Below are 26,291 nucleotides of genomic sequence, written 5' to 3' on the forward strand. Positions count from 1 at the left end.
ACTGCCCACAGCCAAGATGGCGGCGGCGGCGCCGGGCGGGAGCGCGGCCGGGCTGTGCCCGCTGCTCCTGCTGCTGCTGCTCCCGCTGCTCCCGGCGGCGCTGCCCGGGATGCTGCCCCCCCGGGACACCCCCTCCCGGGAGCGCAAGGAGCTCGGCGGCCTCTGGAGCTTCCGCGCCGACCTGTCCCCGGGCAGGAACGCCGGGTTCTCGCAGCGCTGGTACCGGCAGCCGCTCCGGCAGGTACCGGGGGCGGGGGGGATGGGGGGCTCCATCCCGGGGCTCGGGGTGCGGGACCCCTCCAAACCAGGCTTCATCCCGCCCCGAGAGCGCCGTTTTCCCCTTTCCTTCCTTTCTCCCTTCCTTCCCCCTTCCTTCCCCGCCGGGCTTGCGGAGCCGCTGCCCTTCGCCCCCCGCCCTGCGCTCGGTTAGGGCCGTGCAGAGGTTATTCCTGAGGCAGGTCCTAATTAGCAGCAGCCTCTGGTGATCCTTGTGATGATCCCGCGGCTGCTCTGAGGGCAGGAACCGTTTGAATGAACCACAGCCACCTTCAGCTGCCCTGAGCTGCAGGAGCCAGGCTGGGCTCGCACAGCATTGACCCGCCCGTCAGCAGCTCAGGATAAACAGCAGCGTGCCTGGAAAGGGCACTGGAATTATTTATTTCGAAGTTGCGGAGTGCTGATAAGCACAGTTTTAGTGTAACTGAAATCTGTTAGGAAATGAAGACCATTACCTAAAAGAGAGAAGTTATGTATTCTATGCATAAAGTGTGTAAGTTATTCATAATCCTTACTTTTTAATCCTTTGACTAAATTTTGGGTGAAATTGTGGAAGGGGAGAAGAGCTGAAAGACACTGTTCTGCTGGAAGTGCCAGCCAGTGGAGAGGAATCCTGAACTATTCCCCCACAAAGGGAGGCTTAGACATGTGCACTTAACCTGCTTTAAGCATCAGAGGATCTCCCAGAAGGACACACATGTTCTGGCCATCCCAGTCAAAGGATGTCCTGCATCAAATACTAGAAAATCTGCTTCACCATCCAAGGATTTTCCCACTGGGATTTTCTTGTGTCTGATAAAGGCACCGAGTTCTCTGCAGTGCTGGTGCTGAGTCAGCTGCCCACATGATGCTCACCCTGGGCAACCGGACCTTCCTTGTTCCCCTCTCCTTGGAAAGGCTTCCTGAGGAAAGGGGAAGCTGCTGCAGCACTTGCTTGTGCAACATCACGAGCTCAGCAGGTGCTAAAAATGAGCAGCTCTGTTTGGCAGCAGCACCTCGATGTTCAGTGTGACACTGCCACCCTCTAACCCTTACCTTAAAATAAGCAAGTGAAGTGATTCAGTTGTAACCCCAAGGAATTTCTGTTGCTTTCAGGAGCTGAGAAAGGCTGAACTCATTCCAAACAGTCTCCACAAACCTTCCCTGAGGAATCTGTCCCAAAATATCCATTGGTCTTGCCACCCTTTTACTACAGCTCCTAACCTGACAAGCATCACCCCAACAACCCCTGCACTGCTCACCCAACAGCTGGAGCTGTGCAGGAAAAAACACAGGCTGTGGGAAACCCTGGGCTAAACCAACAACCTGAGTTGGCTTTTTCCCTCCCTCACCTCTCTGATTCCATGACACCAGAGCCATTAACAAGAGCACTTCATTGTACATCAGGAAGGGAAAAGATACGAGCAGCTGTTTCCTGCAGGAAAGGGCACATTCCCGTGCCTGCTGCTATTCAGGACTTGTGCAGGACCTGTGACAGACCACACCAATTTCTAAACAGGTTTTCCCAAGTTATTTCCCCCTTGGCAATGGGATTGTAAGGGGACACCTCCAGCAGTAACATTTCTCTTTTTAAATGATCTCTTCCTTCCCTTTCCATGAAATTCCCGGCAGACCGGCCCTGTGATCGACATGCCGGTGCCCGCCAGCTTCAACGACATCACCCAGGACCCCAGCCTGGAGAACTACATCGGCTGGGTGTGGTATGAGAAGGAGGTGCTGCTCCCTGCCCGCTGGCTGCAGGACTCCCCCAGCACCAGAGTGGTGCTGCGTTTTGGGAGTGCCCATTACTACTCCATCGTGGTAAGTGAAATTGTCCATGTGCTTCCAAAATTGTGCTGCACTACCACTGGGCTCGTGGCTTGCTCAGCAAAGACATCTCTGCCTAGATGTCTTGTATCCCTTCGCTAGATTTTGTATCTCTTTGCTGTCTTCTTCACTCTCGCCTGATTTCCCCCAGCCAAGAACTTGGCCGTGATTTCCAGTTTCTCTTCGATGCTCCAATATCAGGACTAGTTCCTAAATATTTCCTCACTACTGTGTCTCTTGGTGATATTTGTAGGTAAACCAGACCTATCTCTTGGCAAAGGAAGGGCTTCTGGATTGATCCTGTGAGGATCAAGAGCCTAGAAAAAGGTCCAGTGTTGCTGGGAATCCTGACTGCCCTTCGCTGGGCTCCTTCCCTTCTCTGTGCTTTGCTTGCCACAAAACCCCCAATAACTCCATTTTTTGGGGTGTCTTCTCTTGCAGTGGGTCAACGGGGTGCAAGTGGTGGAGCACGAAGGGGGACACCTCCCTTTTGAAGCTGATATCAGCAGCGTTGTCCAGGGCAGCCCAGGGAGCCTGTGCCGCATCACTGTCGCGGTCAACAACACCCTGACACCCCACACTCTGCCCCCGGGGTCCATCCAGTACATGACTGACAAAACAAGGTGAGTTGCCAAGGTGCTGCACTGCTGGGTTAATCCCAGGGATGGGGGAGTGGGAATTTATTCAGCTGCTGGTGCTCCAAGCAACTCACAAAAGCACGGGATTGTATTTATGCTGAAATTCAGCAGTCGAGCAGCAGGGAGGAGTTTAAGCTTTGGTGCTACAAGAAATCAGCACTGAGTGATTGCATCTCTTTTATACACAGGGAGCTGAGATTAAGTGATTTGTCAAGCTGAATCAATGGCAGATTTGAGAAGCTTGAATTCAGCTGGAAACCGAAGGATCAAACTCCTTGGGCTCCAGATGTTTGTTAGCTGGCAGAATCCTTTAGTGTAGCAGCAGCAGCAGCACCACTGAAAGACAGATCCACTCTGTTGTAAAGACTATTTTACCAGCCAGCAGCTGTGATTGCTTGACTGTTTTGCATTGCCAGCATCCATATGTGCAGTGAAGCATAATGTAGCCACTTCTCCTTGTCTTGCTCACTCAGGTATCCCAAGAACTATTTTGTGCAGAACACCAAGTTTGATTTCTTTAATTACGCTGGAATCCATCGCCCGGTTGTGCTTTACACCACTCCTTCTGCCTACATAGATGACATTACTGTGACAACTACTTCATCAGAGCATGTTGGTAGGTCCAGAACAATTACAGCAGCTACCTCAGACTCCAAATGGAGATGACAAGGGCAGCAGAGAAAATATCCTGCAAATGCCTGACTGAATTTGTTTGCTCGTGGCTCTCTCTTGAAGCTGAGCTGGCCTATTGCACAGCTCAGCAGCTGCAGGAATGTGGTGAAGGGTTCAGAAACAGTAACAAAACCAAGAAGTTGTTGCAAGAGACTAATTTTGTTAAAGTCCAGGGATGATCAGGTGTTTCTCAAAGTAGAATTTCTCGGGAGGAGCAGTCTTCCTGCCACTTAGAGCAGGATTATCTCCGAGTGAGAGCTGTGTGGTACACAACAAATCTTGTTGGAATATTCTGGACTACAAGACAGACAGGTCCTGCTTCTTACACTCGATTCATGCCACTGTTGTTGTTCTACATCTCCCTCATTTTTAATGCTGTTGTATGTGAAACCCCAGCATGTGATACGAGTATTTTCCCTGCTGTGTCAGTCTCTGATGGTCTGTTGTTTCCTTCGAACCAGCAATGGTGCAGTACGAGGTGTCAGTTGTTGGCAGCACAGCCTATTCCTTGTCCCTGAGTTTACGTGACCAGGAGGGGAAAGTGGTTGCCACAGGAGATGGGCCAGAGGGAGAGCTCAAAGTCCTGAACCCAAACCTTTGGTGGCCTTACCTGATGCACGAGAACCCTGGATACCTCTACTCCTTAGAGGTAAAATGGCATTTCTTCCTTTCTGTGTGTTCTCTCTGTTTAATTTGGTTAAGGAACTGCCATGTGGCCCATCTCCTCTTCTCTCATGGGTCCTGTTCATGTGACCAGCGTGGCATTGCTAATTAGGTAGTAATCAAACTAAGCTTTGGCAGCTCCCTGGGTGCTGAACTGAAAGGTCTGGCAGTGAGAAGGGCATGGCTGGAGTGCACATGTGTGCTCTGAGGTGCTTCCCCTTCACATTTAGGGCCCAGTCCATCCCATTTGAGACCATACAGGGGAGGAGATGCCCTGCAAGTTGAGAGCAGGGTCTCTGAGGAGCAGGCTGCCAACCTCTTCCACAGGCTTTGCCATGCACCCAGCTTTCTTCCCGCTCTGCAAGACAACAGTTCATCTTTAATAGCTGGAGCCTTGGAGGACTCTCTGTGAGTTAAGGATCAGTAGTGATGTTTTGGTGCAGAAATCAGTACAGATGAGCTGCTGTGAGTCTCCAGGGTCTCAGGTTTGTATCTCTTGTGAGCAGGTGACATGTCAGTCACTGCCTGGTGCAGGGCAGAGAAGGGGTCCTACTGTCTTGCCTGGGAGGGGATGAAACGGGCCAGACAAGCACGGGAAAAAGACACTGCAGCTCTTGGGGTGAGCAAGCCCCACAAGGGTCATCCAGGGGCTCATTCTTCATCCTTTAACTTCCCCAGCTTGGATTTCTATTTTCTGTTTAGTCAGACCTTGCTCCTACCCTGAGGACAGGAGATGAAGCAGCAGTGAGGAGCAGGCTGTGTGTCGAGGCAGGGCTGGGAAGTGGATGGGAGGTGTCAAAATAGCCCTGACAGACAGAGGGGAGGGAGCACAGGATGTCCCTGTGAACCCCAGCATGTCCCTTACCTTCCTCCTTGGCCATCCAGGTGAAAATGCAGGCGCAGGTGGACGGGGCGTTGCTGGAGGACGTGTACACGCTCCCGGTCGGCATCCGCACCGTCCACGTCACCAGCACCCAGTTCCTCATCAACGGCAGGCCCTTCTACTTCCACGGCGTCAACAAGCACGAGGATGCAGATGTGAGTGTGAGCACCCACGGGCCCCTCACCTCACCTGCCTGCCTCCCCTCCTCTCCACGGGGCTGTGTCCTCACACCCAGGCTGGGAGCTGCCAGGGGTTGAACGTTTACCGGCACTAAGGGGACACCGTGCCCAGTCCTGCCACAGTCCTGACGTCCCTCAGGGTGCTGGTGGAGATGCTGAGCCATCTCCAGCCATGGTTTCCAGTCAGACATGCTGACATGCATTAGGTCAGCAGTGGGGGTGGTGGGGCACTGGAGCAGGTCACTGTGAGGGTGGGGAGGCCCTGGCACAGGTTGCCCAGAGAAGGTGTGGCTGCCCCATCCCTGGAAAGGTTCAAGGCCGGGTTGGACCGGGCTTGGAGCAGCCTTGTCTAGTGGGAGGTATCCCTTTCCATGGCAGGGGGGTGGAACTGCATGGTCTTTAAGGTTCTTTCCTACCCAAACCCCTCTGACTGTGATAGCTGCTCTCAGATTCCCTGCCCCTGGCAGTGGCGGAGGTGGTGCTTGGCAAACGCACGGGGAAAAGTCCCATCCCAGCAGTGGGACAGGGGGTGATCTCTCTCTCTCTCTCTCTCCCCAGATCCGTGGGAAAGGCCTTGACTGGGCCCTGATTATGAAGGACTTCAACCTGCTGCGCTGGCTGGGGGCGAACTCGTTCCGCACCAGCCACTACCCCTACGCCGAGGAGATCATGGACCTGTGCGACGCCTACGGCATCGTGGTCATCGACGAGTGCCCGGGGGTGGGCATCAAACTGCCGTAAGGAACCGCTCAGCACACCCTGCCCTTGCTCCTCTGTTCCTCTCTGAGCCGCCTCAAAACTGTCCCCTCGCGTTGTCCCGATAACGGGAGTACTTTGCTCTATTTAGAAATCGCCCCGTTGCGCCACCCGTGCCTGGAGGGGTTGGGCAACCCGAGGGCATTTTGCCACATGACTCAGTTAAACCACGGCCCTGAACTGTGCAGAGAGCTCTGGGGAAGCAGGGCAGGAGCCATACTCAGTGTCAAGACTCAGCAGGGCTCATGGACCCCGGTTTTCACAGGGAAAAGCAAAGGGGGATGGATTTTACACCCTCACCTCACTGGGTCTCACCTCTTGTCTTTCAGCGAGAGCTTTGGGAACGAGTCCTTGCACCACCACCTGGCTGTGATGGAGGAGCTGATCCGCAGGGATAAGAACAGGCCCTCAGTTGTGATGTGGTCAGTGGCCAACGAGCCGGCCTCGGAGCTGCCCCCAGCAGGCTTCTACTTTAAGTAAGTGCATCTCCTTGTACAGAGCTGAGGCTTGAACGCTGGCAGATGATGCATCTTCTTCCTTTGGGATGGCACAGAGAAGCAGTAAAGAGAGGGCAGGCATTTTTTGGGAACCCTGAAACCGTACCTGCAGATGCAAACTGAAAGGGTAACTGCTGCAGGTATGGAACCGATGCTCAACTGTCTCAGTTTGTTGGTTTTGAACCAGTAAGGTTCAGCAAAATTACCAGGAATCCACATGAGCATCTCCTCTTGAGCTAAGGATAAAGCAAAATCAGACCTGATAGCAACAGAATATTCCTTGTTACCACTGGAAGGGCTAAATTCTTTGAGAATTACAGCAAAGCTGTAAAATAATTGGCCTTTCATTCTGAAGACAAAGTTCTTCAGTTAGTGGCAGTTACTTGTTCTGCAGGAGATTGTGACAGCCCACCTCAAAGCCACTGCTTTGAGTCCCTGCAGACCCCTTGGTTTTGTTTTTAAAGAGATCTAAGCTTTGGAGAGCCAAGAGGCAGCTCTGCAGTGGGGTAGCAGACTGTCCCTAGGAGCTGTAGGTGCATTAAGAGGTAACTGTGCAGTTTAATTCATCAGAGTGATCCACCACCCTCCTGCCACGTTGGGGTTGCAGCAGGGCTTGACCCTCCCCTTCTGTCTCATCTCCCTCAGCTCAGGGTTTCTCAAAAGCAGCCAATCTGTGCCTGCTCTGGCACAGGGATAGGGCTTTGTGCTTCTGCAGGAACACATCCCAGGAGTTGTTCCCAAACTTCCCATTACCCTTTTTACAGTTTTGTCCTCAAACTCACTGTCCCTTCTCCAACCCCTAAGCTGCTGGCACCAACAGACAAATTAAGGTGCCTGTGCTTGGTGTGCTTCCACTCTGCTCTCCTTCAGGTGGGACAGCAACCCATTTGTGACAGATAATCTCTTTATTTAATTAAAAATACCGGCTGCTAAATCAAAAACCAGCTCGAGGGGGTGTGTGGAAGGACAGAGAGCCTGGGGAAATGGGGCTGTGCTTCTCCATGCTGTTGTTGAACTCTGTTTTACTGTTTGCAAACAGGACAGTGATAGCTCACACCAAAGCTCTCGATCCCACCAGACCAGTAACCTTTGTGACAGATGCTAATTACGCCCTTGATCATGGTGTAAGTTTGCTTTATTTTCTAGCCTTTTTTTTTTTTTTTTTAATTTTCATACATTAAATTTCCTCTTCTTGTCCCTTGTTTTACAGTCCTTTCCCCCCACCTCACCAAATTTACTGGAGATATTTAACAGGGAAAGGCAGAAGAAAACTTACGGTTTTGTTTCTAGGACAAAGCACCTTGTCCTGTAGTTGTAGTCCAGCTGAAAAAAAAAGCATTTGTAAGAGAGAACAGTTCTTTGTGTGCAGGATTATACCCCTGGATTCCATTAATATTGTCATGCTTTGCTGTTCCATTGACTGTGTTTACAAATGCTCAGGATTTTCACTTGCAATTAAGCCAAAGCTTAAACCTCTTTAAAACACTAACAACCCTCGTGGAAGTCTGAAGGAAGGAAGCTTTGCTTTAATTCCTGCTTTAAACTGCTCTAGATCTTCTTTGGCAGATGTCTATTTGTGTTGAATAATCTAAAAAGCTCCTCCAGCTTCGTAATTAAAGCCCTAGAGCTGGACAAATAGCCAAGGGGTATTTTTTTGGTTTTGATGTCTGTGCCTTTGGCCACAGCGTGAACCAAGGAATTTAAACACATACATTTGTTTCCAGGGTAGTTCCTGTGTAACTTTTAATTTTTCAAGGTGGCTTTATAATGCTTGTCACTACTGTACAACAAACACCTGGAGCAGGTGAGTTTGGAGGTACCTGGTACTACCACATGGCTGTGCTAGAGGTTACACTTTGTGTTTCTTCCAAGCTGTCCTACAGTTACCAATCTGTAACTCCAAGGTTTGTTCCTCCCCACCCCAGGAAAAAAAACCCACCACCTGATGGCCTCAAAAAACCCTCAAACCTGATGGTTTTGAAGGAGCCTAGCAGGAATCTGCTCTTGGATACTGCTGTTGAATCAGGCACTTGCACACCAACTCCAGTATCCCATCCCTGTGAGATGCTCTGACCACCCTGAGCGCAGGAAAACAAAGGCAAAGAACAGATCTCGTACACTGATGTGATATTAGAACTTTTTTTATTACAAAACATGTTAAGAGAACATTGAACAAGTTACATACAACATCACTTTATCTTTAGTGGGCTTTTGTGCCCCTTTTTTCATACTGTCCATGTGGTAGAAATGGCATAGAACTTGCAGAATGCTCAGTCTTAGTATTGCACCATCGATGCACAAATTTAGCTGCTCGTCAAAATGTTTGACCACTGACTTGGTAATCACGGTCCAATATTCAAACAGTACATCTACATGTACCTGCAAGCCACAGACATCTTGGAAACAAAAGCTTCTGACAAACCTGAGATGAAATGGGCTGATCTTGTCTAACTCCTTGCTGTGACTTCCTAAGTCTGTAACAAAAATGCCAAATTAATATGCTATCAGCTTATTAAATTTATCCTGTTGGTTTGGGTTTTTTTTCTGGGAAAGGTATGTTGGGAGGGCCTGAGTGATGGGGAAAAAGACTTCATTCTACATGTAATAAACCTGGATTCCATTAAAGGAACCCAAAGGAGGATTTAGCTTTACGAGAGAAGGTTGTCTACGTTGAGCTCTGTGACAAAACACTCTCACCTTGGTTTTTTTTTGTAGGCTCCCTATGTGGATGTGATTTGTGTAAATAGCTACTTCTCCTGGTACCACGACCCAGGCCACCTGGAAGTGATTCCACTACAACTCACAGCCCAGTTTGAGAACTGGTATAAAACCTACCAAAAGCCCATTATCCAGAGCGAATACGGAGCAGACTCAGTTCCTGGACTCCACAGTGTAAGTGTTGTAGATGTCCCAGAGGGAAACAGCTCTGCTGCTCTGACAGGGCAGCACAATTTAACTGGCAGAGATGGGCCCTGAGCCTGCCTTTGTTTTGAGATGCACTGGCTGTGAGTGCCTGGAAAGACTCCAGGACTGTAATCCTGCTCCACCAAAATCAGTGAGCTTTGCCACAGCAAAGGTTGGAGCCTACCTAGGGAGGAGTTCCCAGCTCTGACTGAGGGCACTGAGCACTCTGAAACCTGTGCTTTGGCAGATGTGGAAAATGCTGAATTGGAAGGTGCAGCACTGGATGGTGATGTCATGGTGCTGTCACACGCAGAAGGGGGTGGCACTGCTGTCCCTGCCATGACAAAAGACCACCACAGCCTTTCCCTGGAATTCTCTCTGTAGGTTATGTGTGTGGCCCCTTGGCACTGTCAGTAGTTGCCAGCTGTCACTCACAGCCATTGTTAATGCAGCAGCAATGAAAGGACACACCAACCATGAAGTCTGTCTTTAGGAAGCAGGTCCCCAGTAATGGGAAGTGCCTTTGCTGGGATAAACTGTCACCTGCACTCAAGGCCACCTCTTTTCCCTGGCTGTAGGATCCCCCTCTCATGTTCAGTGAGGAGTACCAGAAGGCCATGCTAAAGGAGTACCACTCTGTTTTTGACAAGAAGAGGAAGGAGTACGTGATTGGGGAGCTCATATGGAATTTTGCTGATTTCATGACTAATCAAGGTAAGCTTCTCTTTGTGCTCCAAACAGCTCTCCATCCTCCCTGCAAGTTTAAAGTGGTTTATGCCACACAAGCAATATTGGGCTGCAGGGCAGGACAAAGAGCCCTCTGTTTACCAAGACAGAGCACTGCTGGTTCCTGTGACAAAATCCAGCATGACCAGAGCCAAGAGGGAAGGTCCTGCCTGTGCTTAATGCAGCCTCTCTCCAGCCTGAGCTCCTGCACATCCCACCTGCAGGGATGATCCCCAGAACATGAGACACTGCACTAGGGCAGAGCAAGGGAAGCTCCTGAGCAGACCCAGACTGCTCCTGTTTCTTGGCCACCCTCAATTCAGAGCTCATTCAGCTGTCAGGATGTGTCTCACTTCCTATTTCATCTCCAGCTGCCCTTAGCAACAGAGCCCCCTAAATAATGCATCATTAACTTGGTAGAGGTTTAGCAACAGAGGAGCAGATGCCACACTGGCAGACAACTGTCTATCATGACACTCCATCCACCATTAATAAATGATAAGTGCAGTCACAAAGTACTGGGCATTCCTTAATCTACAGTGCAGTCACACAGAAATTAAACAATTACAGCTCAGGGGACCTGGTAAGGAACCACTTCTGCTTGTGCCACCTGCAGTGAGCTCAGGGGTGAACGGTCAGTGTTGACTGCAGGCAGAGAAAACCCCTAAGAATAATCCAGAGAGCACCAATACAGGCAGTAGAAAGTTCAGTCAGTGCAGTGCAGGGGTCAGGAAAGTAGTATCAGCTTCAAACAGGAGGATGGAGAAAATGTAGACAAGTTCACATACACAGATGCAGTTCCAGTGTCTCTCTGTGCTGCAATCCTCTTTTCTACTTTCCTATGAGAACTAAAATAGGCTAAAAGGACAGACACCACTAAAGGACAATACAGTCAAACACTCATCAACATTTTCCAACCATCAAATTACAAGGTGGAACCAGTGGCAGGAATATCTACTGTAAATACAATACTGCACAAATTAATGGGCACACCCAAATTAAGTGCCATCGACTTACCAGCTGTAAATACACTGAATTGCAGCTGTATTGCTCTGTGACATCAATTAATTGTGCCAAGGTGACACAAGTTACATCAGCCAAGCTCCCCGTTGTACCTTGACTGTGTGGAAAGGAAAGTGCATAGGTCTCTTCCTCCTAACCTGATTTAGTACCTACACTGCAACAGTTCAAGTAGGGCATGTAAGAGCATGTTATATATGCTGTATTTTATAACCTCTACAGGGACCACGCGTGTTTTGGGGAACAAGAAAGGAATATTCACCCGCCAGCGACAGCCCAAAGCAGCTGCATTTGTTCTTAGAGAGAGATACTGGAAGATTGCAAATGAATCAAGCTGCCTTCCTCCTGTAATAACATCACATTCCCTCTTTTTAAAATGAAATCAAAGGGTATTATGCTGAACTTGTTAGTAAATTTCTGTTTAAATAACTTGTGTGCCTGACTCAAGTCTTGTAAGTCTAATGCGATTTCTTAACCACCTGAAGTAGTTACTGTGATGTGAAGCAGATCAGAAACACTGGTTTCCTCTGCTTAGCCATGTCTGGAGGCTTCCTCTTTCCAGAGAGTGAAACAAATATTCAGAGTTTTAAGGAGCTGAAGTTAGAGATCCTGACTGAGGTATCTGTTTATGGCAAAAAAACCCCAACACAAATATTAAAAGACACAAATCAATGCTGAAGACTTAAAAAAAAATATCTAAGTTACTCTAAATGAACATCACATCCCCCTAATGCAAATGAGGTTTTCCAGTTATACTCCCCTAACAGTTACACTACTCAGATCACAGCAAATTGTCCACAGAGGAGTAGAGTTTATGCAGCTTCTCCTGCCTGACAGGATGTGTGTGTGAGAACTCCTGAGCATTCACAGCATTCAGGAAGGGCAAGAACCACTGTGAGGACACCCAACACACTCCCAACACAGTCTGGAATTCATACTACAGCAGCAAGGTGGAATATGTTAGACAGGCAGGTACTACATCCATTGAACTCTAATAAAAGTATTGATTTTACTCACAGTACCAAAACTGCCATTGTTTGATGCAGTTTTACCTTCCAGCGTGGAAGGGTTTCCTTCACTTTAAACTGTCACCATGGAGCACAATAACAGCAGTATAAGAGGGCAAGTTTGTTCTAAACCTTCCTGGTAGTGGCCTGAAGCAGTCTGGGGTAGGGCCACGTGTCAATTAATGTGCTGCTCTAGACAGCACAATGGTGTAATAACCTCCCTTTTGGGCTGCACACCAGTCTCAGGGGACTCTGAAGGCCTGGCTTTAGACTGTCATAGATCACAGCAACACTCACAGAAGAGCTCAGAACACTTAATCTGCAAACACCTTACAGCAACATCCCAGGGTCGTCCCAAGAGCAGCATCACAGGGAGCAGAACGACAAAACTGGAGGCTGCCCAGTGCATTTGGGAAATTGGTACAATTAGGTAGTTTTAATGATTCACAGATTCTGTGTGAAACTGTTGCTGTGACTCCCTTTTCTAACGCTTTCCTGTGTCAGTGGCTCAGGAAAGCGACCAAAATCTGACAATATAAAGAAAATATTTGCTCTTATGTTTTGTGTTGGCCAAATTCACTTTCCTTTAGAGGTGGTACCTTAGGAATCAGCCCCACCTTCCACCCTGCCACACACAGAATGAGGGCACAGATGTTTGCTGCAGACCTCAGAACAATTAGGAAGTTTTCAAGGGAAAAGAAACAACCTACTATCAACATCCCTCACACCATGTTAGGTCTAGATCTTCTGTTTAACTAAACCCCCAGAATATAAAAGTCTATGCACAGTAAAAAGACACTTGTCCAAACGTACCATGGTAGAAGAAGTTACCACATTTAAACCCACTACCAGTGTTTGAAAGTCACTTCAACTTCTCCATCTCCAGACACCATTATTTAAAAATGATTCCCCATTTCACCAGACAGAACATACCAAAATACAGAGAAGGATCTGACACTGTTTCCTCATTACAAAGCAGGGCTCAGATCCCTGTTGTAACACTGGGCTTGCAGCTGCAGAAGAGGAAGTTTTAACTTCATTCAGTCCAACACAACCGAGGCAGAGTTTAATACCCATATGTATGAAAAGCACACATTTGAGCTCAGTTCCTGCTTGTTCTGACCAGCTCAGTGCAATCACAAACCCAAGCTGCCCTACCCAACCCTTCCCGGCAGCTCCCTCAGCCCCCCCAAATCCAGGAACACACACACTGCATTTCCCAGGTTCTTGGTGATCTTGGGGGAGGGGGTTCAAGCAGATCCACAGAACCAATAAAGCAGGAAGTGATAAAGATCGCACACTGAACGTTGGGGTTGGTTTTTTTTTTTTTTTGCACGTTGCTTAAAGAACTGTAAACAATTAAAGCCTCAAGTCAACGCTGCTCAGCCTTTACACACCCAGTGCACACAACGTGATGAAGCTGCAGGAATTCTACAAACTGGGATCTGTGGGGAATCAAGTGCTTTAAACTACTGCTAACACACACAATGTCTTTGAAAAAAAAAAAATCCACAACTTAGTACATTTCTAGAAACAGAATTACAGTACTGACGTTAAAAACAGTTTCTAAGGCTCAGACTGAGTCCAAAAAGGCCTCTGATTGGGTTCATTCAAGCTCTTATGTTTGGACTGCATGAATGCAGCATAAGAATGATTGCAGCAAGACGTCCACAGGTAATTTCTACATTTATTATTTTTCTTTTTTATACCAAAAAAAGTTATGTGCAACAAATAGAATTCATACATATTTACATTGGTTTTTTACCTGTTAGCAAAATTGTATCCTAAACCTCCGGTAGAGAATCTCTCAGCCTGTATCGATGAAAGGAACATCTGCCCAATGACTCCATTTCCATGGGTGTTTAATTTGGAGTTTAAAGCACTAGGAATAAATAGTGGATGGAACATACTATACAGAACAAACACCTAATATTTAGGCCATGCTTAATACAGGTTTATGGTAACAGAATACTTCATCTTTCCTGGACCAGTTTTGTCTAGTTCACGTTTGAAACAACACTGGCAGAACCAAAGCCATTCAATCTCTGACTTCAGCCCATATAAATTAGGAGCATCAAGTGCTGCCTGAAGCACCTCACCAACCTCCTGGAACAATTGAGAGACTCTGTACAGCAGCAGACAAACACTACAGAATGCAGAAACCTCCTCACAAGAGATCTGTTGTCACTTCAGACATCAAAGGTGGTCGGGAATGTTTCATTGGCCTCAGCATCGTGAACAATTTACAGCGAGAAACTTCCAAGAACACTCATTTCCTCAGCGAGACTTGAATGCTTTGTTGGCCTTTAAGAGTAGCAAGTACCTTACAGTAAGAGGATTTCAGGAATGTTTCATTCCTAAGCAGGTTTTGGGATGAGGTTCTTTTGCCTTTCCAATCCACCCCTCGCCGAGGAACTTCCAAATGAGACTATTCGGTGACTCTGAGAGCCAAAGAGGGGGAGGAAGGACCCAAATTCAGAACCACTGTGTGGATATTGTGAATTTTTTCCCCTCTGTTCTCATGGGTGTTGAAACCACAACGAGGATCTGTGTAACATCCCCCTGTCCCTTGCCAGCCCAGGTATTATTTTACCTGTGTTTTCCTGTATCCTCAAGATTTCTCAGAATTTGCCTTTTGGAAGGGTGAAATCAGAATCAACCACACACTTCCCAACATGTTTGTTTTGGCTGGGGCAGGCAGGGGGGGCACTCCTCTGATTTCCATCACATCACCACCTGAGCCATTTTACTGGAAGAAAGATGCTGTTTCTATCATTGGGAGCAACAAGGAGAGCCAAAGAACTGGAAGCAAAAAGGTCCAAATTTCTACTGCTAAGATTATTTTGCCCTTTATTCAGGCCAACTGCATTTCTGAAGCACGAGAGAGAAATAGAAGAGTCAGGGCCGTTTCTAGCAAATCACTTCCAGTAAAAAGTAACTGCAAGAAAAGCACACAAGACAAAAGAGTTCACAATTAAGGATCAGATTTGCAAGTCTGTGCACAAAGTGTAGCTGCAAATTCTTCCAGAGACCAAACTCCAGTTCCATGTGATCCCTGTGTGCACACAAACAAGGACTGCAGACACAACTGCTGGAAATCTGGCCCTAAACATTTTTACTAAACAAACTGAATTAACAGACTATGCCCACACAAACAAGCACAAGACACAGTGAAGTTAAGTCAACACCAATACTTTCAGCTGATGGGGCTTTTTTTCCTTTTTTTCCCAAAAATTGGACCAAGTACTCATTGATCATACTTGTCTCCATGGCTGCTTGTTCTGAGATATGAGCACTGCCACTGACCATTTCAGGCAGCATGTGTTCACCTCTTCCTTGGATGAAAAAAAAAAGATGCCTCAGTGTAGATCACAGGAATGCATCAAAATAAATCTATACCACACATTAAACAGTGATACTGCCTCAAGGCTTGTGAGAGAACAAAGCCAAGCCTTGAGGGACCAGTTTAACATCATTCATTCCCCTCATATCAAAGTTCAAGGCATTTGAGAGACAGAACTAAACATCAAGACAAGCTTTAACTATACTCTGGTCAATACAAAACGTATTTAATGAATTGTTGTCTAAAACTGTCAGACAAGAGGGACAAGTAATTTAGTGTTACATGCAACAGATGTTACTCATACCACAGAACTCTATACATAAAAGCAGTTTCCACCTACATCCTTGATACAAACCAGAAAATTACTTCAGTAGTAATTTAAATACTATTTTGTGGATTCAACCTCAAAATTCTCTTTGCTCTATGCAAACACTGCATGTTTCACAGTCAAGTTTATCCTCAGCAACTTAGTGTTTATGATCCACTTATCCATACAACGGAAGGGTCTCTCTGACATTCATGTTTGAGGAAAAAAAAACAATCCAAAAAGTAGTTTAATTAATTCTTTAAATAAATGGTATGCAGTTGGAATTCTTCATGTTCAGAAGCTGACAAGGGCAAAAAGCAGCACAGCACCAATTACAGAAAGTAACTGAACCTACACATTTTGGTGTCACAGAGTCCGAAACACAAATACTTTACTCTTCCAAATCACCATCACCCTTTTTTAATTAAACTGAAACAACATTGCTACCACTTCTCAGTCTAAAAACTAAACCATCTCTTGTAATACTCCTGTATCCCCAGCAAGTTTGCTGGGAATTTTGTTTGTTTGTTTGTTCATTTTTAAAGCAAGGACACTTCTGCCTGCCAAGTTCAACGCAAAGTATTTGGTTTAAGATTTTAAGACAGAAGGCACTTTTAACATTCAGCCTTAGAATACTGAGTGCAGAAACAACACGTACAATTTTGTTCCTTTGTTTAAATCCGCAGTTTAATATTTTTTTTCCCCCCCAATTAGTTATTAGAAAGAGCAATGATAGCACTATATCACATTTCATTTTCAGGAGCACATTTACTTACTTATCCCATTAAACAGCTTGCCCTTCCAAGGGATCTTTGTGTGTGTGTGTCAGGCCTAAAGTTCATTTCCCAATATAGCACAAACCAAGGATCCTGACGAAGATCAATTAAGTAACTGCTTTTTTCAGTGCACGACTCGGTTGTCCCGCTCAGTCAGTGGTTTCCACTGCAATTGCAATTCTATACTGCAGCATTCATAGAACATCAAACATCAGTAACACTGGCTGGCTGACCACAGCTTAAAAATGAAACAGCTCTGCATGGAAACTGAGTCCTTCCAGAGAACACTTTGATACACCAACCCCCAACCTGCACAGAATATCCTGGTGGCGGCTTTCCATCGACCACACGAAGCTATTTTCACTCGGCACAGAATTAACGAGGTTGTGGTTTAATGAACACACTTCAGGTTTTCAGCTTTAATTCCATTTTCGGTACTGGAGACAAAAAGAAAGAAAGAAGGGAAAAGAAAAAAAAAAAATGGAACCAACCCCAAGCGTCATTCTTGGGACAGCACGAGCAGTGAGTGCAGCAACTCCGTGTTCTCTTTAGAGGTCACTTCTTCCATCGTGTCAGTCGACTGTGAGCTGAACCCTCTGACAGCTCCTAACAAAACCCATTTGTACAGTGAGTTCTCCAGGGATGAAACCAATAGTTCTAATTTTATTTACAGTGTTAAGTCCTAGTCAAATCTAAGTCCATCAGCTAAAAAAAAAAAAAAAAAAAGAAAAAAAAAAGTAATACACATACTGTAAACATGGCAACATTAAATATGGTGATGCTAGTCTAGAATATTTAATGTCATGATCACATCTTGTTATACCTGAATTTATATACAGGATATTTTATAGCAAGTGTTACCCACTTCACAAGTGGAGGGGGACGAGAGAGTCTAGGTTTTGCTGTGGCTAAAACTCCTTCAAAGTAAAGTTAAAGCTTGTCTTTGATTGTATTAGAGCTTTCTTTCACAACCACATTTAAACTGAAGATTAGCACAGAAAAATTATCAGGGGGGCCCCTTCAAATTTATAATTAAAAATTCAGTTATGATTCTCGGGGAAAGTGTCTGATATGGAGAATAAAAAATTACTGCAAAATAAACTTAATGGAAGTTGGGTCTTCAGACTGTCAGTCAAGAGTTCAAACAGGGGCTATTCCTGTTTGGGTTGGAGTTGCCGTTTCCAGGCCTCGTTCAAATAAACTAGTCGTTTGTAGTTGATGATAAAGAGAATGAAGTTCAGCAAATATGTGATGACGCAGACAATGCAAAATTCCTTCAGCACGAAGTACAGAATGTATGCCAAGTACAATGACCCTACTACAGACACTATGGAGGATGTCATGAGGATTAGAGCTGCTACTGCACTTGCTGTCATACCTGCAACAAGAGAGAGAGAGTTACTAGGGCTGCTCTCGGCCCCTCCACACACAGCACAAAGCCCGAGCACTGACTCACACTGAGGGCTCCTCAGCAAGTCTGTCTTACAGGAAAGGCTGGCTAAAACACCACCAGTTCATGACAAATCACCCTTTGGAGAGGAGCAGCTAACGTTCTGCCTGACAGTCCTGTGATAAGGAGTATGTTTATATCAACCATCCTCTGTACTCCTGAGTTATGGGAAAGTTACAGGCTGATCAAGTTATTTCTACCAAAATTAACAGCTTTATCACAGACCACATAGTTACCAATAGGTATACATTCCATGCACTTTTTTGCCTATTACTCCTGCAAAACTTGTGAATCCCATTTTTATTCCACTCTCTTTTCTACCATGCAATCCGATGCTAAATATACTGAAGTGAAAATACCAGCACAGAAACTGTCTTGACACCTATATTATTAATAGCATAGCAGAGGAAAATGCAATTACTCTTGTTATCAGTTGGGTTTTTAAGCCCTTTGGACAGATGTATCATTAGACTGGTGCTAAAAAAAAAAAAAAGAAAGATATAAAAATCACAAGCATTTATCTGGTTTCTGGCAGACTGTGCAATCTGTACTGCACTCCTCCTAGAACACCACAGGCCTGCTACATGCTTTAGGCTTTAGGAAGAATTAATACTTACCAAGTAGCATCTGTAGTATATAAAACACGAGTCCAAAAACACTGTTTGACTGATTTATTGCACTGTCCTTTCCAAAGATGGAACCCAACAGACCGAATCCTCGACCCCATCTGCAAAACAGTGAAACCAATTAACTCCTGCTTGGGCACCTATTGCTTTTACATCAGTATTTTCAGTTCATCTCTGCTGGGAAAAGAAAAAGAGATGCATATATTCTGACATGACCACTGGAATCCTATGGGAAGTTCCAGGTTATCATGGAAAACCAAGCAGCTTGCAACAGGGGGAGCACTTTATCCACAGGTACAGCTTTATCCCACACCTGGCGGATTATAAACTTTATACACACCTGAAACTACGAGTTCACACAGCTGTAACTTCACCAAACACCACGTTTGCTTCTGTTTGAGGCTGTTTTGCTGAGTACCCAACAGCTTTAGCAGTTCCCTCCACCACAGCAAGTTGGACACTTGGTCACTGAACAGGGACCATGGTACAAGTGGTAGGGATTTGTTCCCAGCTCTGCTGGCATCACAGCAAGCAAACCAGGACATATGTTTGCACCTCAGCTGCTCCTGAGTAGTCTCACACCTCAGGAGGAACCCCAACCTGTCAAGCAGACAAGTTGGGGATGGCACCAGAACAAGATCCTCAGACCCGGTTTGTCAGAGCACAGTGAGACACTTTGAACCAACACCTGAGTTCCCCACAAAGTGACTTTCAGCTTTCTAGTGGTAAGACAGAAAGCAGCACAAGCCCTACAAAACTGCTGCTGCAATGAGGATAAAAGAGGAAATTACCAAATGTATGTGTGCTAGAAACCAAGAATTTGATGCCTCAAGGCAGATAATGCCATTATTTGTAAGAAGTGAGGACCTTATTTGTTAGTGTCACTTGAAAATATGAAGTTAATGCTATTCCAACAGGCAACTTAACTCACAAGAGAACATCAGAATATCTGCCAGCATGATTTTGGAGCACCAAGCCATGCACTACACATGGCTTGGTTCCCATTATCAGGTTAACTAACTGCCACAGAACTATGTAAAAAATCACCATTCCTCAGTCCTGTTGCAGCAGAAAATGTCAGTGTGCTACATTTATGCCAAGAAAAGTGCAGTTTCTGGGTAATTTCTTGTACTAGAGGCCATGCCCTGCCAGACCAAGACACAGCACAGGTTTGCTCTGTGCACAGGGCAGGAACATTGCTGATGCAACTCACCACACATCTGGGACCAGTGACAGGCCACCAACACATGACAAGCAGTTTCCTCACAGAAAAAGGGATCACAGCAAGTACAATTCAATACCATCTCTAAAACACTTCACAGTCTCACAGCCATCTGTGCACTCCTTGCAAAACATATTCAAATTAATAATTTTAATTGCAGACAGTTACTAAATTTGAATTAAGTCTTGTGCTCTTCTCCTCAAGAAATCCAACAGAAAATTGAGTCCCAATTTCTAGAAAGCACATTAACTGCATAAAGAGTAAAAAAACCAGTGGATCCCAGCACCCACAGCAAAGGGAGCCACACTTCCCAGAGAGGGATTTAAAAAGACACCAAACAGCATGGAAAACCAGATCAGCAAACACTGTAAAGAAATACTGCAAATTCCAAGGAATCTCCACTATGACGAGATTTTCCTCCCACATGTTGAATGTTATCTGGATTTTAAGTGAGAACTGTTTAGTTTTTAGCCTCCCTTTGCTGAGATATCACAGCACATGTAACAATTGTGTCGTGTTGCCCAGCTGCCAAAGGCAAATACATTAAAGGTATCATCCTTTTGCATTTCCTAGTCGATTTTTATTTTTCTCCATGAGTACATTTATAGATACTCCAGCTTTCTATCCACAGGTGAAATGTATTATTCTAGTCTCCAGGTGAGCCTTTTTGAAGGGTGACATTAAACTGTGTTTGAACACTTTCCTCACCAAGACACTGCACAGCACAACTCCCAGTGTGCAAAGCCTGTGATGCTCAATCCCTCCCCATCCCTGTGCGCTCCCCCCTCCGATGCTCATCAGATCCTGTGGTGTTTGAAGGCAAACTCCAGCTTACAACATCAGAAACTTTCTTCTGCACAACCTGACCCTGCAGTTACTCTGCAAGAGAATAAAATGTTGCTGGTGGAAGGATAATGAGTTCCAGCCCTTCCCGACGGGTCCGCACCCGCAGTGATCTGTTCGGAGCTGCAAGGTCAGAGCACGGCGAGCGCTTTTTCCACTCGCAAAAGTTCATTAAGGCTCTGGTTGGCCTTGTAGCAGCTTTAAGGACATGAAGTATTACATTTCAGTCCATGGAGTAACAGCTCTAATCTCACATCTTATTCCACACTCTTGAAGGCAGCTAAAGCAGCCTGGGGTTTAACATGAAGGTCTTTTCCCAGCCTTATAAGGTTGGAAGCGCGAGCAAGTTTTCTGCTTCAAACTGAAAAGAATTAAGACTTTGTATGTTTTTATTTTAATCTAATTTCTCTACTGAAGAGGCTAAACCAGCTCCTAATTTTATTGAGGAAGTTCCTAAAGCCCACTAAAAAGCACAATGAACCAAGAACTTTAGCAAGCAATTGGAGGAAGGATAAAAACTGAGTAGGATAATTTTCCTTCTCACACCAAAATCAGGCAAAACACACCTGAGTAACGATGATTTAGAAGTCTTAAAAAAAATACAGCAAATAGCAAGAAGAAAGTCCAAATAAAAGGATAAGCTCCAAGAATTAAAACATCAGTTGTTCTTCACAGAACCTGCCTTTCTTACAAAGAACATAACTTAGAATAACTGTTATTAACTTGTATCAATTTTTTTTGGATACAGAATACTAAGTAAAATGAATTGCACTAATTACAGGGTTGCTTGCACAGCAGGATAAAAGCACAGCCCAATATCACCAACTTTTTCCTGGTCCTGACTTGTGACTCCCATCCCTGAAGTGCCAAGAATTCCAGAGTGAGAAGTGCAGTCACCTGGGGTGACTCAGAGCACGGTGACAAACACGGGAGCCAAGCCCACTTTCACCACGCCCGAGTTTCACTCCTATTAAAAATAAAGAGCAATCTGGACTAAGTACAAGGAAGATTTCAAATAAACCATTAAGACACCTTTGTTCATGTTTCAAGTAACTCAACTTCCCTCTCTGTCCAAGACCACAGCCTGCTCCACTCCCTACCTGCACGAACAACTCTGAATGCTCTTAGAAAAGTTAAACAGTGATTCCAGAAAGCCAAGATAAAGTGGTGAGAACTGGTTATGCAGTTTCCCAACATCTAAAATTGAACACTACAGTGATTTCCAGTCCAATGTGCATTGGGTCTTGAAAGTTATTATCCACCCTCTAAACAGTGTCCCCTTTGGTCTGAGGTATTTAAAGCTCAGCACTGTTGCATTTTTACAAGTTTAAAGCAGTATTTGTGTTCACCTGCCACTTCTTAACAGGAAAACTGGAACTGAGGTCACTGTGATCCACAAGTGACACACCTCCAATAAAATCTTATACTGTTCTCTCATTACCTCTCCTGCACAATTATGAACATCCCCTGTATTCCAGAACAGTGTATTATGGGATGCACTTTAAACATTTTACCGTAATTTAGCAGGGAAAATGCCACTGGCAGAAAGGGAACCATGAGAACCTCACTTAGTACACCAGTATCTGATCCATTTTAGGGAACAAGCAGACAACCCTCATGTTTAACAAGGTAAAAGCTGTAACAGTTATCAGTATTGGTTCAAAAAGCAGCAGAATTCCAAGCCTGCCAAACACAGCAAGTCAAGCAAACACAACAGAAAGTATTTATTTAGCCAGGAGTTACATTACTGTCCCATCCACTCTCTGTAAGAAATGCTATAGGGTTTTTCTAGCCAAGCACCCCAGTTCTGACAGGTACTGTCAGAAGGAGATGCTTCTAACATTTTTGATGAATAGATCATTCCTCAGGATGCTTTCCTTGACCTCCATCATCATTAAGTTAAGAATCAGCTTAAGAAACTTCTGAACTGGGGTTTCACCTGCACCAACACACTCACCTTGAAACCTTCCTGGTGCCTTCTGAGCACTTACTTTTGACCTCCACAACAACCCCTGGTGATGACCAGAGTCACATCACCTCGATTCCACCTGGCAACCCTTAGTTCTCATGCCCAGAAGAGAACTAAGCACTGTATATTCATTTGAACATGAAGATAAACACATTAGATGGGGTCAGGTCCAGCTGGCTTCAGATCATGTCCCTGACATCAGCCAGCAGCAGATGCCTTGAACAACCATGTAATTCCCAGGTCACATTCCAGTCTCCTCAAGGACTAGCTGAAAATGCTCAAATCCTTCAGGGGACTATGATAGGATATGACCCAAAATCTGAGGACATTCTGCATTTATGCAGTAGCAGCTTTCCCCACACATTTCTCTCTCTCAGTTGTTGGGTTTGCTGCAATGAAAAGGGAAAACAATCAAAAAGATTCTGTTTGCAGAAAACTGTAATTAAAGAACTCAAGTTTTGTTTTCTGAGCAGTAGCAGGTTACTTAAAGCCCCTCATTTCAGGATTATTAATCATCCCATAAGCATTATTTTGTTATCAACAGCAAGCACCACTTACCCCTTTGTAACCCTGAGGGAACAACAAATATAATTTTCCTCAAAAAGAGGCTACACTTGACAAGTGACTTGCACATTTCCTCAGGCATCACTGGGCTTCTGAGATAAGTCATGGTCCAGAATGGAAGTTCTCAGAGGGGAGCAGAGCTGGCCTGAGCTCACACACTGCCTTCAGTGAGAGCTCATGTAAAGGTCAAAGGATCTGGAGCATGTTAGTACTTAGCAATGTTAAGAAACTTTGGTTGCAGCTTCTTTCCAGCTTCACTAGAGGATTTTGGATTAAACCTAATTCATGGTTTCAAGGTTGCTTAGGCCACTCTTAACAGTTTTAATAAATTAAGTAAAGGCCTTCAATTAGAAGCCACAAGAAAGGAGATTAAAAATTCCCATTTGTAAACTTGCCAGGACTGCTCAAAAATTTTGATACACTTAATTTCATGTTTAAATCTATTAGCAGTATTTAGCATAAACAAATAAGATTTTGTTCTATATATCCTCCAGCTCTATTTCAGAAACAGTCTGTAAAAATCTCAGTGTCTAGATCAGCAAAATCTCAAGCAGACAGTGGTTAATTATTTTATAGAAGCCTTTACAGAAGCACAGGCTATTCAAGCTACAAGCCAACAGCTCTGTATCCCTTCTACATAATCTCTTCTATTAAGCTATCATAAATGAAGCCTGAGCTTGAACCATAGGCACTTTGTTAAATTTACTTTGCACCAAGCAAAATAATTCTCAGCCCTATTGCAAATTCCAGTCGAGCCAGAAATGATATATTTATGAAAAGCAAAAAATTCATGTCTTTGTGTAAGCGCTGTAAGGATGGAAAATAAAAGACAAGACTCCCATAGCTCTGGCACTGCTGTGTTTTATACGAGATGTCCCTCAGCCACTAAGTACTTTATCAGTCAGTAGTATCAAATTATCAATTTTCTGTTAGAAAGATGGGGGAAAACAATCACTTGAAATCAGCTTCTGCAGCTTTAGGAACAACTTTAATGTAGTTGTTTTCTACAAGCATTCCTGAAACACCTTCCTTCCCAGCTCACACCCTCCAGCCCCTGCTCAGGCCCGTTATCTCCCAGCCAGAGTCCCTGCACACGTGCTGCCAGCCCAGCTGGCAGTGCCAGGGCACAGGGAACCTTGGCTCACAGGCCAGGGTTCCCTCCAGCAGAGGAGTTCCTGGGAGCCTCCCTCCCCTCTGGCACTGAATTTGTCTACTCCAACTTCCCCCCTGCCCAGTGAACAAACCAGAGATCCCCAAACCTTCCCTCAGGCAGCAAACCCAATGAATCCAGAGTAACTGCAGAAGCCCCATTGCACCTGCAGTCTAACACTTAGGAATACAATTTCTGTAGCCTAAGAAACCACAAATATGATTCCTATTGAATGATCACCCATTGCTCCACCCTCAGCTTCTACCTTTTCTATCCAGAATCAAAGATGCCTGACAAAAACAATTAACTTGGCTCAGGTTAAAGATACTACTGACTAAAAAACCCAAAGACCTGCAAAACGAATAAAATGTTTTTAAAGAGCACATGGGCCTCATTTGTGTGCACTGGTTCACAAGAACAGACTGGACAAACTTCTCCCACTACCTGCACAAAGCTACTTTTAACCTTTGCCACCTTAAATCAATCACTAACTGCAAACCTCAAACATATCTGAATGCCTGCTTGCAGGTACAGCAATAAAAAAAATCCTGGGACATCAGGAATTTACTATTAATAAGAATGATAACTGCTATATCATGTTCTCAACCTGGAATGAAGTAAACTTGACAGACACCAAGTTTACAGGAACTGCCCCACAACAGAACTGCAGTTTAAATATCAGATTAGGAGGAGGTCTGAGAAGTTTGGTTCCAGATCCCGTTTCCTCAGATAATGGGGTTGTTCCTGTCAACCTGGTCAGTGCCACAGTCTGCATTCTGTAAGGATGCACCAGAACAGTTCTAGAAAGGTGTTCTTCACTGAGAAACCAGCACAGGTCAGTTCTACCTGCAGTTCCTTACAGCACAATGCTCACCCACCCTGCAGAGGAATGAGCTCTACACCATTACCCTCACACAACACAGAGCTGAAGTACCATGGCACCAGGCAAAGCAAACATAACACTTAAGACAGGTGTAAATTCACTGCTTACAATGATTTACAGGTGAGCAGAACAACACAATAATCCTCCAGTTGTCACAGGCCACCCTTGGCAAACTGCAAACAGACCTGTCCCCCACACACAGATTTTTACAGACATGTATTTTCAGGAACTACCAAGAGATGGGTTTGGTGCATCCACCAGGAGACACAAGGCAGACATGCAACTCAGTCTGGTGGGAGGTGTCCCTGCCAACAGCAAGGGGATGGAAATACATGATCTTTAAGGCCCTTTCCAACCCAAACTGTTCTGGGATATCAGGATTTTTCAGAACAGGCATTTCAGAATGGCTCAAACACCAGACGACAACCCAAGACGCTGCCCATCAGCATGAAGTTAGAACAGGGAATTCCTAAAATACGCCCTCTCTCCATGAGATCCAATTAATCCACAGAGTCTCCAAATCCTATTTGGACTCCAGAACCTCTAAAGACGTTAACCTAGATCAATATTGACTATTGCCAAAGCTCTTCACTTACGCAGCTGCAAATATTGCTAAAGATATCCAGTGACAGGTGCCCTTTGGTCCTCCGTGCTGTCTCGAGGCTGTGTCACAGTTGTCACAGCATTAGTGCACTCCAGGCCACAAAACTTCCTTCAGAAAGAGAGCCACCCACTAATCCCCTCTGCAGGAACCTTCAATTAATCCAGACAGAAAGCAGAAATGTATTAGAAGAGCCCAAAATCTCCCAGGGCAAGTGAAAGGCCAGAGCAAAAGGCTCTGGGGCTCTGCATTACAACTTAAAGGTCACATTTTATTTCAAGCTGTAGCACTCTCAACATTACTTGAAATGTGACTATTGGTTTAATTCCCTCAGTGGAACTACTGTAACAGCAAGACCAGAAACGTTCTTCAGGAACTGCCATAGGCCAGTTTCATGATGAAGCAATTCTTGCCACTTATTCTCAAATATAAGACAGCAATTCACTGAAAACACCGACAGCAACTGCCAATGAAGACGTTTGGTATTTCCCTAATACCTTCCTTTATTATACAGCCCTTAGCTATTTTTA

The 26,291-nt window shown here is 45.3% G+C and overlaps 2 protein-coding genes across 2 annotated transcripts in view; one reads left to right on the forward strand and one right to left on the reverse strand.

The window, feature by feature from the left end:
- GUSB (glucuronidase beta) lies at nucleotides 1-11,449 on the forward strand. Its single transcript, XM_050321710.1, has 12 exons — nucleotides 1-241; nucleotides 1,888-2,076; nucleotides 2,524-2,705; nucleotides 3,194-3,336; nucleotides 3,854-4,041; nucleotides 4,941-5,093; nucleotides 5,676-5,854; nucleotides 6,203-6,349; nucleotides 7,410-7,494; nucleotides 9,086-9,262; nucleotides 9,853-9,988; nucleotides 11,243-11,449. Exons 1-12 carry the CDS (start codon nucleotides 17-19, stop codon nucleotides 11,398-11,400), a joined length of 1,962 nt encoding a protein of 653 aa, XP_050177667.1. The 5' UTR covers nucleotides 1-16; the 3' UTR covers nucleotides 11,401-11,449.
- The window catches only part of VKORC1L1 (vitamin K epoxide reductase complex subunit 1 like 1), a 21,015-nt gene continuing 3,219 nt past the window's right edge, over nucleotides 8,496-26,291 (reverse strand). The window contains exons 2-3 of the mRNA XM_050321711.1: nucleotides 18,521-18,630; nucleotides 8,496-17,831 (exon numbers count right to left, since the gene is read on the reverse strand). Coding sequence (XP_050177668.1) covers nucleotides 17,605-17,831; nucleotides 18,521-18,630 — 337 coding nt within the window. The 3' untranslated portion in view covers nucleotides 8,496-17,604. The remainder of the gene's footprint in view (nucleotides 17,832-18,520; nucleotides 18,631-26,291) is intronic.

The sequence above is a fragment of the Myiozetetes cayanensis genome, unplaced genomic scaffold (assembly GCF_022539395.1).
Source record: "Myiozetetes cayanensis isolate MyiCay16 unplaced genomic scaffold, myiCay2020 scf27, whole genome shotgun sequence".
Lineage (NCBI taxonomy): Eukaryota > Metazoa > Chordata > Aves > Passeriformes > Tyrannidae > Myiozetetes > Myiozetetes cayanensis.

Coding starts and splice junctions, on each gene's coding strand:
- GUSB (XM_050321710.1), top strand. CDS start 17: ATGGCGGCGGCGGCGCCGGGCGGGAGCGCGGCCGGGCTGTGCCCGCTG. Junction 4,042..4,940: donor GATACCTCTACTCCTTAGAG/GTAAAATGGCAT, acceptor TTGGCCATCCAG/GTGAAAATGCAGGCGCAGGT. Junction 7,495..9,085: donor ATTACGCCCTTGATCATGGT/GTAAGTTTGCTT, acceptor TTTTTTTTGTAG/GCTCCCTATGTGGATGTGAT.